This window comes from Bidens hawaiensis, unplaced genomic scaffold, assembly GCF_021521415.1.
Source record: "Bidens hawaiensis isolate Kalapana, Puna unplaced genomic scaffold, B.hawaiensis_p1.1 tig00073006_1, whole genome shotgun sequence".
Taxonomy (NCBI): Eukaryota; Viridiplantae; Streptophyta; class Magnoliopsida; order Asterales; family Asteraceae; genus Bidens; species Bidens hawaiensis.
In genome coordinates this window covers 8,503-21,749 of record NW_027502721.1, presented here as the reverse complement: position 1 = coordinate 21,749, position 13,247 = coordinate 8,503, and the positions used below count along the sequence as shown (strand labels likewise).

Below are 13,247 nucleotides of genomic sequence, written 5' to 3'. Positions count from 1 at the left end.
ACAAAACCAAAGATTATAATCATTAATCCTTAAAATCAACAACAAGCTATAGTGATTTATGTCACGTTAGTTACACATGTAACAAAACATAATTAATCCATTAACATGCAACAAATAATGAAAGAAATAATAACACCACCATAGGTATATAAATATATATTTATATATAGAGATAAAGAGAGAGAGTGATGAATTAGTTACCGGAGTGAATGATCACTTGTCTATGTTGTAAAAGAGATGTGTGTATTTATTTGTGGGTTGGGAGAATGGTAAATGAGGTGTTACTTAAATACAGTGAGAGGAAACCGATTGACTCCACTTAGCTGTTACGTACACGTGTTGACATGTCATTTGATGATGCATGCGTTTCGTCTTTGAAAGTCAACGAAAAAGTGGAATGGAAAAAGAGGCTTTTCACATATTCTCTTTTGATTTTTTAATTATAGATATGCTATATACATGAATGTATTATAGGAAAATTATAAGATGAGTTAATAGCACGAAAACAAAATGTTGGTTGGTTGAAAATTGTAATAGTATTCTTTTAGTCAAAGTGTATATTGAAGGAAGATAGTATATATCGTCTCTCATGAATGGTATATTGTGTGTGTGTATACATGTATGTATTCATTTATTTATGTCTAATGAAATAAATATGTTTTTCATGAGAAAAATATAGATCTTTAATCAAGCCAATTTATTGTTTAAGATTCAATAACAAGTTTTAGTTAATTGGAAAGTAATAGTTGATGAGATAGGTAAAATCACTTTTATACATTTTATTATTTTAAAAAGTTATATTATAACATAAACATTTTATCAACAATTGTACTCGATTATGAAAATATAGATGATATACTATTTGTGAGATAGGATGTAACTATTTGACCAACACCCATATTTTGTTTTTGTGCTATTAATTAATTGTTTAATAGCACAAAAACAAAATATGGAAAACAATTAATTAATAGCAAAAAAACAATATATGGGTGTAGATCAAATAGTATCTCACATATAATATCATGTATTTATATATAATTTGGCACAAATAATAAAAGTCTTTGACTTAATGTAAAGTGTGTGAAATGATTTTATATTGTTGATTACAATGTTTCAATTTTTAAGATTAAAAGGTTGCAAGATATTAAATGGCTTGAGGAGAAATACCAAATTTAGATCTTATATTTTTTTATTGTTCTTAATTTCAGTATTTTATTGTTATATATTATCTTCATTGTTAAATACATTATTCAATAAATATCAATTACTTTATAAGTAATGTGTATGATAAATAAAAATAGAGATAGACATATTTTTGCATCTTTTTTCTCATGAAGTATTTGGATGCATACATACTACAAATTATTAACGTCAATACGTGTATGAACAAAATGGTTATGTGTTTGACTTAAATAAAATGGTCCCACGAACACGACTTTGTCTTCCCGAGGGTTCCACTTTCTTTCATTGCAGAAAGTCAAGATGACAATTAAAAGTCAAAAAGACTTTTCTATTAGCATTTTACTATATACAAAATACAGTATTATGTAACATCTCAAAATTTCAATAAATAATATTTTATATATTATCTTTTATGATGGACAAGTTTACTTAAGATGGTAAATAAAATAATATTAATAAGGGGGAAGATAAGTAGGCTAGATTAAATGGAATTAATCATGGACTAAAAAGGAAAGATGAGCCTTAGGTTCATGGGCTTAAGGGAGTATAAATACCCCTTAAACCCTAATCCTTTCTATTTCCATTCATATTTTCCATCTTATTCTCCCTACACCTCCATAACACACACAAACCCTTCCCTTTTCAGCCGGAAGCAAGAACGAAGATCCGGGGATCAAAAATCAAACCTTGTATTAATAGATCCTTAAAATTCAAGCTAGATACAAGACTAATACTTCATAGCAAGCTAAGTCGTGATCTATTAACCGTATAAAGGTATGTTCTTGACCTTAAAGCTTACGTTTTTATGAACGGATAGCCATGAAACTTGAACATAGACTAGATCGGGTCTAGATAAAACATAAATTTGACAACTTGATGATTAAAATGAACTTAATAGACTCATGGTAGTATTCGGCTTATAGATAAACTCTAGATCTAGCCTAGAACGTTTTAAACCTATAAAGGTCTCAGCTTTATGCCTAAAACGGGATAGATCTTGAAGCCGTGATAGTAATGGGGGTAAACGAGTATGAATGATGATGATAAAGGTTAAAAGTTCATAATCTGAACCATAGAACAAGATACTGGGCAAGGTGGAAACGTAAGATAGGAAAGTTGGCTGAACTGGGGGTTTTCGGCCAACTGTGAGAATCCATGGTCAACCATGTGGTTTTCGGTCAACCAGAGCTTTCGGCCGAAACAGGTTCTCGGCCAATGAGTTCTCGGCCACAGGGTTTTCGGTCAGTGTTCTCGGTGAACACGTGTACTCGGTCAAGTTCTCGGTCGAAAACACGGGTTCTCGGTCAAACCAAGGATCTCGGCCACCATGGTTCTCTACCTTGGAGTTCTCGGCTGATCTGTTCTCTGTTTGGATTTGGGCCTGAGTCCAGCTGGGCCCAGATACCATAATGAACAGATGGGCTAGAATCAGCTAAGCCCATACCCAATTAAGACAAACTAGCCCATTATCTTGGAGCTTAAATAGACAAATCCAACTTAGATAACAACTTAAAATGTTAATGGAAATGTGTTAAGGCAGTTAATGAAAATAAAATTTTTCCAAGCTGATCTGACAGCTCGACCCCAGCCAGGGGCTCTGCCCCTTGGACCCCGCTAGGGGCTCCCGCCCCTAGAACCCCGCTGCCAGGGGCGCTGCCCCCGGACCCCCGTTCGTTGTGGGTTATATAAAGATAGAAAATACGATATGAGTAGTAATAGTTAATTGATACGTGTAAATATTATACAGTTAACCGTGCACAACTCAAGAAGGGAATAACTATTAACGGTGAACGTAACCGCATTCGGGTGATTTTCTAGCCCCATTTCCTTGTTATGTTTTCGGGGCTGTGTGCATACTCGATGTGATAGTTAATACACTTACCTTAAATGGTAAGTGTATGCCATGTATGATTTATTTGTTATTTATGTATGTATATCTAAATGTGAATGAAAGCTTGTCGGTACGTGAACGATCTTCGGATATTGCACGTGCCAACAAGGTAGGTATGTTTATGATAGATGAATGTGTATGATAGATATACGTATAATATATGAATATGTACGAATGATTAAAGAAAGTATGTATGTTATTGGTATGTAAAGACAGTATGTACGAAGATGAAGAAAGAGGGACCAGACCCTAATAATATCTGAGATAGAAAAGGAGGGACCAAACCCTTTATAATATCTGAGATAGAGAAGTAAAAAGAGACCAGACCTTAATAATATATGAGATAGACAAGAAAGGGACCAGACCCTAAAATATATGAGATAGACAAAGGAAAGAGGGACCAGACCCTAATAATATCTGAGATAGAATGGATAGTAACTATATAGTATGAAAGTAATAAAGCATGAATGTACGAATGAAATTATGTAATGAAAGTAAGATAGTAAAGTAATGATTATGTGTCTTCGGATGCATAATTGAAGGTAAGTGTATGTATGATATAATGTGTGATTAACTAGGACTCACTCAGCGTAGCTGACTGTTAGTATGCACACAGGTTAACAGATTGGGACAACTGGTTTGAGACGGACACATGGCAGAAGAATAAGAGTCTGGCATCTGAAGACTTATGATGTTTAATTTTAATGCCTTAATGTGAAAGACAAAGGATGTTTTGAGACAAGTTATGAATTATGTAATGTTTTATGAAAGTTTTATATTCCACGTAAAGTTTTAATTAACTCTGATATTTAGAACTATGTTTATGAGTAAATCCAACGTCCAAATGTAGGGCACCGGTAACGGGGCCTTACAATTCTCGTATTTTCAACAACAAATTACATCTCTATTCCTGTTATTCTTATTATATTTTACATCAATAATTCTAGTATAAGTTTGAACCCGAGAATATGAGATCTTTCATTTAAAACACAAATGTCTAGGTTTTAATTTGACATTGTCCATGAGGCTCTAGCGGATCGTTTGCGTAGCTATCAACAATCCACCAGGGTATTGAGTCATTGCCTCGCCGGACATCCCGTTGATTGATTCATCAGGTCAACAAATCCAGAGCATACCACCGGGACTTTAGAAAGCAGTGGGTCGGACCAACTTTTCCATAATTACAATTTAAACCGTGTACTTTCTTTTAATGAGTGTTTGACTGTTTGGCCCTTAAACTCTCGAAATTGTAGGAATATACAATTAAACTGTTACAAAGATAGCGATCATGCTTAACGAAACAACTTTATTTTTTTAGAAACTAGAAAACCACACTACACCCGGTTAGAAGAACCTAACCGAAATGAAACAACAAAATAAATTACATAATGATTTTTTTGTTTTTTTAACGACTAAACTTTTGCACTCTATAGGATTAAACACTTGATGTTCACTTTCACACCTTAAACACCTTCACTTTCACATTTAAATAATGAAATGATTTTAACTATCCTATAAATGATCTTTAAAGCCAATATCAAATTGGGGGACCAGACTCAAGTTTAATGTTGATTATTTTGCCTTGTTCTTCCTTGCATATTTTTCGTTGCTCCTTACAACGTTTATCCTCTTATTTAATATTCAAACTCTTTAGTCTTTAAAACAAACACATTCTGAATATCAAAATAGGGACACAATATTTCTTTAACTTCAAGCATTAGTGCATTACACAAACCCCAACACAAATTAGTCATGTCATGTGGTAGACGGTCTGACATCTTTAATATACATTTTATAGAGTTTCAATAGATTAGTTGTGTTCAGGATGTACTAAAATCACGGGTGAGTAATTTACTGCTCTGAACAACCGGAACGAGGAAACTAAAACCAAACTGTATTATTCTATTTTGGGTTCGTTCTGGGTCTCAAATTTGGAGAGAAACGTTTCCCGTTCCGGTTAAAGAACTTTTAGAACCGTGTTAGGTTAAACTTTAAAGATTATTATGATTATATTTAAAAATTAAAACCCTATTTATATAGCGGACTTTCCAACTTTTAGGTATGGGCAACCATCCACATTCTCACTTTCCCGGTTCTATAAAATCCTCTTACACTATGATAAGCGATAATCATTTTTCGTTGCTCTAATTGGTTTTAAGATATAGTTGTTTTTTTAGTAATATTTTAAGGCATTCTAATTAATTCTCAATCCTCTTCATTAAAATATAAAATGTTGATATGACAATGATGAATTGTTTATTGTTTCTTGTACATTCTAACAGTTCATATTTATTGTAAGGCCCCGGTCCCAGTACCCTACATTGGATGTTAGGTTTACTCATAAACACAGTTCTAAACATCATAATGAATTTAAACTTTTCGCGAAAACATAAACTTCAACCATATATTACATAATCATTCAAATCTCATCATAACAATCAAACATTTGTCTTAAAACGTAATATAAGACATCATACTAAAACATCATAACATTTTTCAAGCTAGCTGTCTTAGTCTATTTACCAGCATGCATACTAAAAGTCAGTTACGCTGAGTGAAATCAGGCAACATACATTACATTCTTTAACATGCATATTTGAATACACATATTACTTACTTAACCTTTAATCTTTCATACATACATTCATTCTTTGTTTCTTTTGTTAACATGCATAGTGCATGCATAACGATCTTTACGTTTTAAATAGTCTTTCGCTTTATAACCTCACAGATGTTATAAGGGTCTGGTCCCTATCCTCACAGATATTATAAGGGTCTGGTCTCTATCTTCACTGATATTATAACGGTCTGTTCCATAACATCACAAATATTATGTAGGTCTAGTCCCTATTCTCATAGATGTCACAAGAGTCTGGTCCCTAGCATCACCGATACTATAAGGGTATGGTCCATATTTTCACAGATATTATAAGGGCCTGGTCCCTATCCTCACAGATATTATAAAGGTCTAGTCCCTTCATTCCATACGATCATACAACCATACGTTTATTCATACATTTCTTTATATTATCATTCATATAATTACATACATACTTTTAACCTTTTCTATATCATTCAAACATCATCCATAAAACATCCATATAGCATACACCTACTAGTTAAGGTAAGTGTATTAACTAATCACAACGAGTATGCACATAACACCAAAACATAACAAGTAAATGGAGCTAGAAACTCACATGAGTCATGTTTCTTTCTAAGTTAACTGTAACACCCCTTTTTAGTTGTGCACGACTAACTGTGTAACGATTATAAGTATCAATTAAATACTCCTAACCAGATCATATTCTAAGTAAGTAAAACCCCTAACGAACGGGGGTCTGAGGGCAGCTCATTGGTAGCGGGGTTCTAGGCAGCAGCCCCTAGCAGGGTCCAGTGGGCAGAGCCCCTGGCTGGGGTCGAGTTTTTGCTAAACCATTCCAATCGAGTTTTCATTCTATCGAATCGAGTTTTCATTCTAATCGAATAGAGTTTTCATATTCGATTCGTTTAGTTTTTGATTGGATTCATTTTATTTCCCAAACTAATCGAGTTTTTTCAAGAACTTGATTCAGATATGTTTTTTCATGCGTTTCAGCTGCAAACGTTTTCTTTCATCTCTTAAAGGCCCGTTTACTATTCAACGGGTCCTAGGTAATAACAACTTCACCTTATCGCTTTAACAGGGTCCAAACGTCACCCGTTCATTCCGTATCGCACACGTTAAGTCATTTACTCTAAAGTTATGTTTTTCTAACTCTATAAGGTCCGATTTACCTTCGTATCAAATCTTAAGACAAATCGATGTCTAGAACCTAACCTTTATATAAAAAACATACCTTTTTAAGTTCCGATTTTGCTTCTGATCTGATTCGTCGCTTGAATTTGGATCCGATCCTTGTTTCTCGTTTGTTTTGGTGAAGATTTAACACAACTTGCCTTGGTTCAGATTCAGATATGGCCGAAATGTAAAAGGATTGTTTGTGTGTGTATGGAGGCAAGATGGTGAAAATGAGGGTTTTTATGGTTTATGGGAGGTATAAGGGTGTTTAAATACCCCAAGCCCAAGGACCCGAGGCTAGGGGTGGCAAATGGGTTGGGTTGGGTCGGAATGAGCCAATTAAAAAAAGGGTGTTTATATTTTGAGTTAGTTTTTTTTTGAATTTTTTTGAGGGTTTTTATTAAGATCAAAAACACCTTAATAATAATAAAAAAAACAATAAAAATTCATAATTCAAAATATAAATAAAAAACGAAAGAAGTAAAAAAAACTAAAATATTTCCTCCGTTGTCCTATTTTATATAAAAAAAAAGGCCTAGAAATTAACCGAAACAAAAAACCAAAACTGAGCCGAATTGATCAAAATCATAAAAAGATCAAAACGAAACTAAAAAACTGAAATCGAACATAAATGAAACTGAAAAAACCCGACCTAAACGAAATAAAAAACCGAATACGAATATGATATTAACCCGTCTAGTGCGAAAACTCGAAAGAAACCGAAATCCAACCCGTCTAGTGCGAAAAGTCGTGTCGGCACGAAACCTCATCCGAGCCAAAACCTGGACCGATCTCGTTCCAATCCAAAACCCGTTTCAACCTTAACCTGTAACTTTTCCTTAAGACACTAACCCATATTGACCCGTATCTTTAAATTTGTCGACTCATTTTGACCTGAAAATAAAAATGTGAAATTTCAAGTGACTCATTTGACCCATTTAGTTAAAACCTATGACCAAAACCAACTCGTATAATTTTTAAAACAAGCCAACTTGACCCATTTGGAATAGTTTGGGTCAAGATTGCCAACTCTACCCCAGACCCATCATATTCCATTATTCCATTTTTTATTGTTCAATCCCACATTATATTATTATTTAACTTAATTAAATAATAACACACCATTAAGTAAACAAAATTATTTTATTTATTATTATCAAAAGCAGAATGTTACATTTATGATTTTATTAAAAACTGGTTCTTGCCAGAACTATTTACACGGCAACTGTTTAACTCGTTTTTGAACCGAACTGGAACCGTTTTGGTTCTTATATTTATCATTATATGGCACGATTCGATTTTGAACCATTGCACATCCCTAATTAAAATTATATGAGTTGACCGGTCATAGTGAACACAACTCGACTACAAAATGTTTACGAGTCACCATCCCATTTCATCCCGCTAATATGAGTTTAGATTAATGAATCAATTATATAGTCTTAAATGTGTTTAATTTAGGATAATGTTATGAAAACAAATAGATATCATGTCTAGTCACTTTTAATCCAACACACAATTAACTCGTTACTCAAAACTAGAGTTTACATAATTCAGGTTGTGCCAACTGTCAAGTGTCAGGCAACTAAAATGGTTGACCCAGGACAAATCAGAGACCATGCCAATTAAGTAACCACATATTTTTTTTGTTAGCACGGGTATTCTAGTAATTTTTATACTAAGTTAACATAAATCAACTAACAAAGTTAGCGAACAGGACCAAAAATGTTCAAAATGACAAGGAAATGAAATCATGAAGACGAAATTCTAATAAAAAGTTCTTGAACGGAAATGACAAAACCAAGCAAACACATACACGAAAAAGGGAGTGAGTAAAGTACGAGCTTTGATTATGTTTTCTTGGAATTCCAGTTTCCATAGAGCGATCGAAACAATATTTTTTAAGCAACCAATGAATAAAGTCCAATTACACAGTGTAACCCATGGCAAAAGTTTATCGCAAACAACGTTGAGTGGCCAAAATCTAACATTTTCTATTCCAAATAAAACCAAAGGTCCATTACAGTAAAAGTAAAACCAAGTTGGAATCATATTTAAACTTGATACTTTGCGCCTTTGCGGCCAGTTGAGCTAACACCAAGTTGGAATCATATATTTCTTTCAATATCGGTTGAGCTAAAGCTTATTTACGTACTTAAAACGTTTTTATATCGTTCAAAAAAATCAAGACCTGAAAAAAAAAAGATAAAACATAAAATTTATAATAATAAAAATAAGTGAATCAGAGAACTCATTCACCACCAGCCATGTCTCTCTTCCTCTCCCACAACCCATCACTCATCTCCGCCACCACCACCGTCACCACCCCCATTTCCACCGTATCTTTCAATTTCCGACCAAGAAAACTCAAACCCACATCCACATCCACATCCATCCGATGCTCATCAAACAAACCCCCATCTTCCTCAGGCTGGAACCCCACCGACCAAACCATCAACGACGACGAAGAATCAGTCACCTCACAACCACCCACCACCGTCACCGACGAGTGGGGCGAGAAGTCTGAACCGGTCAACGAACCCTTGACCAAACTCTCCACGTCAGACCCTCCACAGGAAATTGACGAGTGGGGTACTGGTCCCACCGATCAACCAACCGTAGATATTACTTTCACCGGTAACGGAAGCCCAGTTGTGGAAGACAATAATATTAATATTATTAATAATAATAAGATTGATGAGTTGAAGAGGGGTTTGGTGGACAGTGTGTATGGGACTGGGCTTGGGTTTAATGCTTCTGCTGAGGAACGGGCCGAGATTATGGAGCTTGTGACCAAATTGGAAGCGGTTAACCCGACACCGGCTCCTACGGATGCGTTGGACCTTCTTGATGGGAATTGGGTACTGCTGTAAGTACACTAGATACTGTGTTTTTGCTAAGTTAGAATGTGCATATGTTATTGCTAGTTAGGATGTAACGAACTGAACTGTACAAGGCGTTGTTTATGTTTGTCCGTTAAGCTTTTATTTGATAACCCATGAACAGTTAATGGAATGAAATTTTGTGTTCGTGTTTGTTCATTAAGGAAGTGAACTTGTTCGTGAATGGTTCATGAACACAAATGAACACAAACGATGGTTTATTTGATTTGGCTAATTGAGAATGGTTGGCATCGATAGTTCTGTTCGGATACCGAGTTTGTGTTTGTGTTGGGGTTTTTTTAATATTCATATTTCTATGTTAATCTGCATATAAGTTAATAACATAATATATATTTGTATGTATAGATTAGAAAAGTCGTTAACATTTAGAAATCTTTAATGGACATACTTTAACTAACATAAGCGGACGTAAACACACATATTATCGAACGTTCACCAACAAAAGTGAAAGAACATGGCCTCTGTTCGTGTTCGTTTATTTAGTTAATCGAACGATAATTCTTTGTTCATGTTCGTTCATTTATTAAACGATCGAACATAAGCAAACTTCCCGCCGAACGCTCAACTCACAAGACAAATACTTTGCACTAAGCTCAAAGCATGTCCAATAACTTGCAAATCAACTTAAAACCATACTAGAATCTTATTAAAAGTCTATAATTTAGAGTTAGAGGCTTACAAGTTGCATGTTTTACTTAAAAAATAATTTGGCAGAGACTATGATTCTTCTTGTGAACAAAACTCAATAGTAAATATGCTCTTTTGGAATGGTGATAACCATGGTTTTGAATGTATCAGGTACACTGCATTTTCTGAATTACTACCGCTTCTAGCAGTGGGCACAACTCCATTGTTGAAGGTTGACAAAATCTGCCAACGAATATTTACCAGCACCCTTACAATTGATAATTCCATTACATTTTCCAGCCCGGTCGCTACTTTCACAACCACTGCGTCTGCAGAGTTTGAAGTGCGCAGCCCGTCAAGAATACAGGTACCCATTTTCTTTTGTCAAAATGACTTCTTTACCCTTGGTCGTCATTGACTTAAAACTTTTGTCGTGGGCTTTTCAGGTGCAGTTTAAGGAAGGGAGTTTTGAGCCTCCAAAGATAAAGTCAAATGTGAGTCTTCCCGAGAATGTTGACATTTTTGGTCAAAATGTCAACTTGTCAACCGTGCAGCAGAGTCTTAACCCTTTGCAGGAGGCTGTGGCCAATCTCTCTGGCACAATTTCGGGTCAATCTCCTGTTAAGATTGCGATTCCGGGTGAACGGTCAAAGTCTTGGCTTTTGATTACATATCTTGATAAGGATTTGAGGATATCAAGAGGTGATGGTGGTTTATTTGTTCTTGCTAAAGAAGGAAGTCCACTTTTGGATCAGTGATCAGGTATTCTGTAAGCTTTGGCTTTTTAGGTCAAACTTATTGTCTTTTCTTGTTGAATATATTCTCAAAAGTGTGTTTTTTTTTGTTTGACAGATTATTGAAGGTGTAATTGATTCAAAAGTGTTGAATGAGTCTAAGGGGATTGGGAAGTTTATAGATTGATATATTTATTGGATAGAGATGAAAACATGTAATGAAAGGCGAATAGATATGGACTTTCATGTGTAAATTCTGTTGTATATTACACTATTTGGATTATAAGTCCAAGATCTTCTACCATCTTTGTATGGGGTGTTTATCAGTTTTCTTAAATTTAAATAGTATAGGCAGACACGCATTTGACCCTTTTAGAAGAAAAGTGTGCATTTTATGTTTTTATGATGAAATATGATTTTGATAATCAAGTTGGTTATTATTTAGACCCTAAGATCCGCTTGATAAGTACACGTTATTTTGGTAAAAATAATCTAACATAGTTTCTTATTTTTTCAAAAAAAAAGTTACTCGACGTATATTTGCTATATAATGTCTTGTTACATGTTAAAATTTAAAACTAATATCGAGGTTGTTTGGTAGTCTCTTAATAATTTCATTGAGAAGCTAACTCTGAATCAACATGTATTAACTGTGTTTGGTTTACACTAGAATGACAAATTTGAATCGATCAATAAACCTCTTACCAATTAAGCTTCAAAATAATACCAAATAAAAGATTGCCCCTTTGTCCCTTTACATGTGTTCATAACCATCACTCCGTCACTCACGCACGACCTCCTCCACTATCACTCACTACCGTATCGACGGAATCAACATCGACTCTGCAATTACTGATTTAGAGTCTTTTGACTATTCAGACATTTTACTGATTCAACACTTGATGCAAAGGTTGCCAAACAACTACTTACTTTCTCATTTTTGCTCGAAAATACTCGTCAAATATATATTTTTATATAAAAGTCACTTCACATTCGAAAATGTTCACCATCTAAAGTTTACTTTATTAAGTTCTTATGCTTGTTTATACATGTAAAAATACATATACTTTTAAAAAATTATTTAAAATAATGACTCGTTACCGAAACTCTGAAATTTAAACGAGCATTTGAATGATTTTAAACGAGTCCTATCAACAACTAATTCTCATTTGAACCACTAGCTCTTTGAAACTCCAACCGTCCATATTCTTTGTTCTTTTAGGTTGTCCTCTATGGTCAGGGGCTTCGAAGCCCCTCCACCGTGCCATGTCAGCGCCACATAAGCACCAAGGGCATCGAAGCCTCACCCAAAGATGCCCCACTATGGTTTAATGCCCCAAGGGTGTCCCTTTTATACATATATATGCATATGTATGTATGTGTGTGAGAGAGAGATGTCATCAACGGCGCCGGCCATTGGAACGACCATTTCTTCGTCGCCCTTGGTTGGACCGCGCCCACGGCGCCCACAAAAACCACCCCACCGCGCCCCATAGCGGGTGACCTTACAATGGTCGTTTTGTAATTTGAAAATATCACGTGGCAATGTGACGTGTTGAGTTCAAAGTCTTTCAAGTATCAATCAACTGACTGGTGGTTAAGTCTTCACATATGTGTAAAGATGGTCGTCATTTGATTGGCAAAGTTGTAGTCTACTAACACGTGTACGAATTCATGTGATTGGACCCAATAGAATGAAACGAATTAATAAATAAAGGGACAAAGGCAGAGAAAATCGAGTTTTTTTTTCTAAAAGAATGTTATAGGTAAAAGTATTTATCAAAGTGATCTTGCTTTAAAAATAATTATTAAAATGGTGTTCTTAGTATTATATGTATATCAAGATTCCATAAAATCCGAATAAATGTGTCGGCTAAGACGACTTTTGAATGAAAATTTCTTAGACCACTTTTATGAAATTCGAGTTTTTGAAACATGTCGTTTTTAACAAGTTTAGAAATTTCGTTTTTTTCAATATTTAATCATTATTATAATTGATTTTATTTATATTTTGTTATATAACTTTTCAAATATTTGGTAAAAACTTGTCTTCGTCAACGGTAAGTTGGGAACCAAGTCGAGTATGTTACTTGCGCTATAAGTAATTCATTAATTGGCTATTTAGATTT

At 34.5% G+C, this 13,247-nt stretch overlaps 1 protein-coding gene across 2 annotated transcripts; it reads left to right on the top strand.

The window, feature by feature from the left end:
• The first annotated feature begins 9,106 nt into the window (after nt 1-9,106).
• Nucleotides 9,107-11,426, top strand: LOC143606100 (plastid lipid-associated protein 3, chloroplastic-like). Of its 2 annotated transcripts, none has more exons than XM_077081979.1 (4): nt 9,107-9,723; nt 10,556-10,751; nt 10,831-11,138; nt 11,237-11,426. In XM_077081979.1, exons 1-4 carry the CDS (start codon nt 9,122-9,124, stop codon nt 11,250-11,252), a joined length of 1,122 nt encoding a protein of 373 aa, XP_076938094.1. In that variant the 5' UTR covers nt 9,107-9,121; the 3' UTR covers nt 11,253-11,426. The 2 variants fall into 2 exon arrangements, with proteins under 2 accessions (XP_076938094.1, XP_076938095.1); XM_077081980.1 differs by having other exon boundaries at nt 10,831-11,146.
• Nucleotides 11,427-13,247: the final 1,821 nt, after the last annotated feature.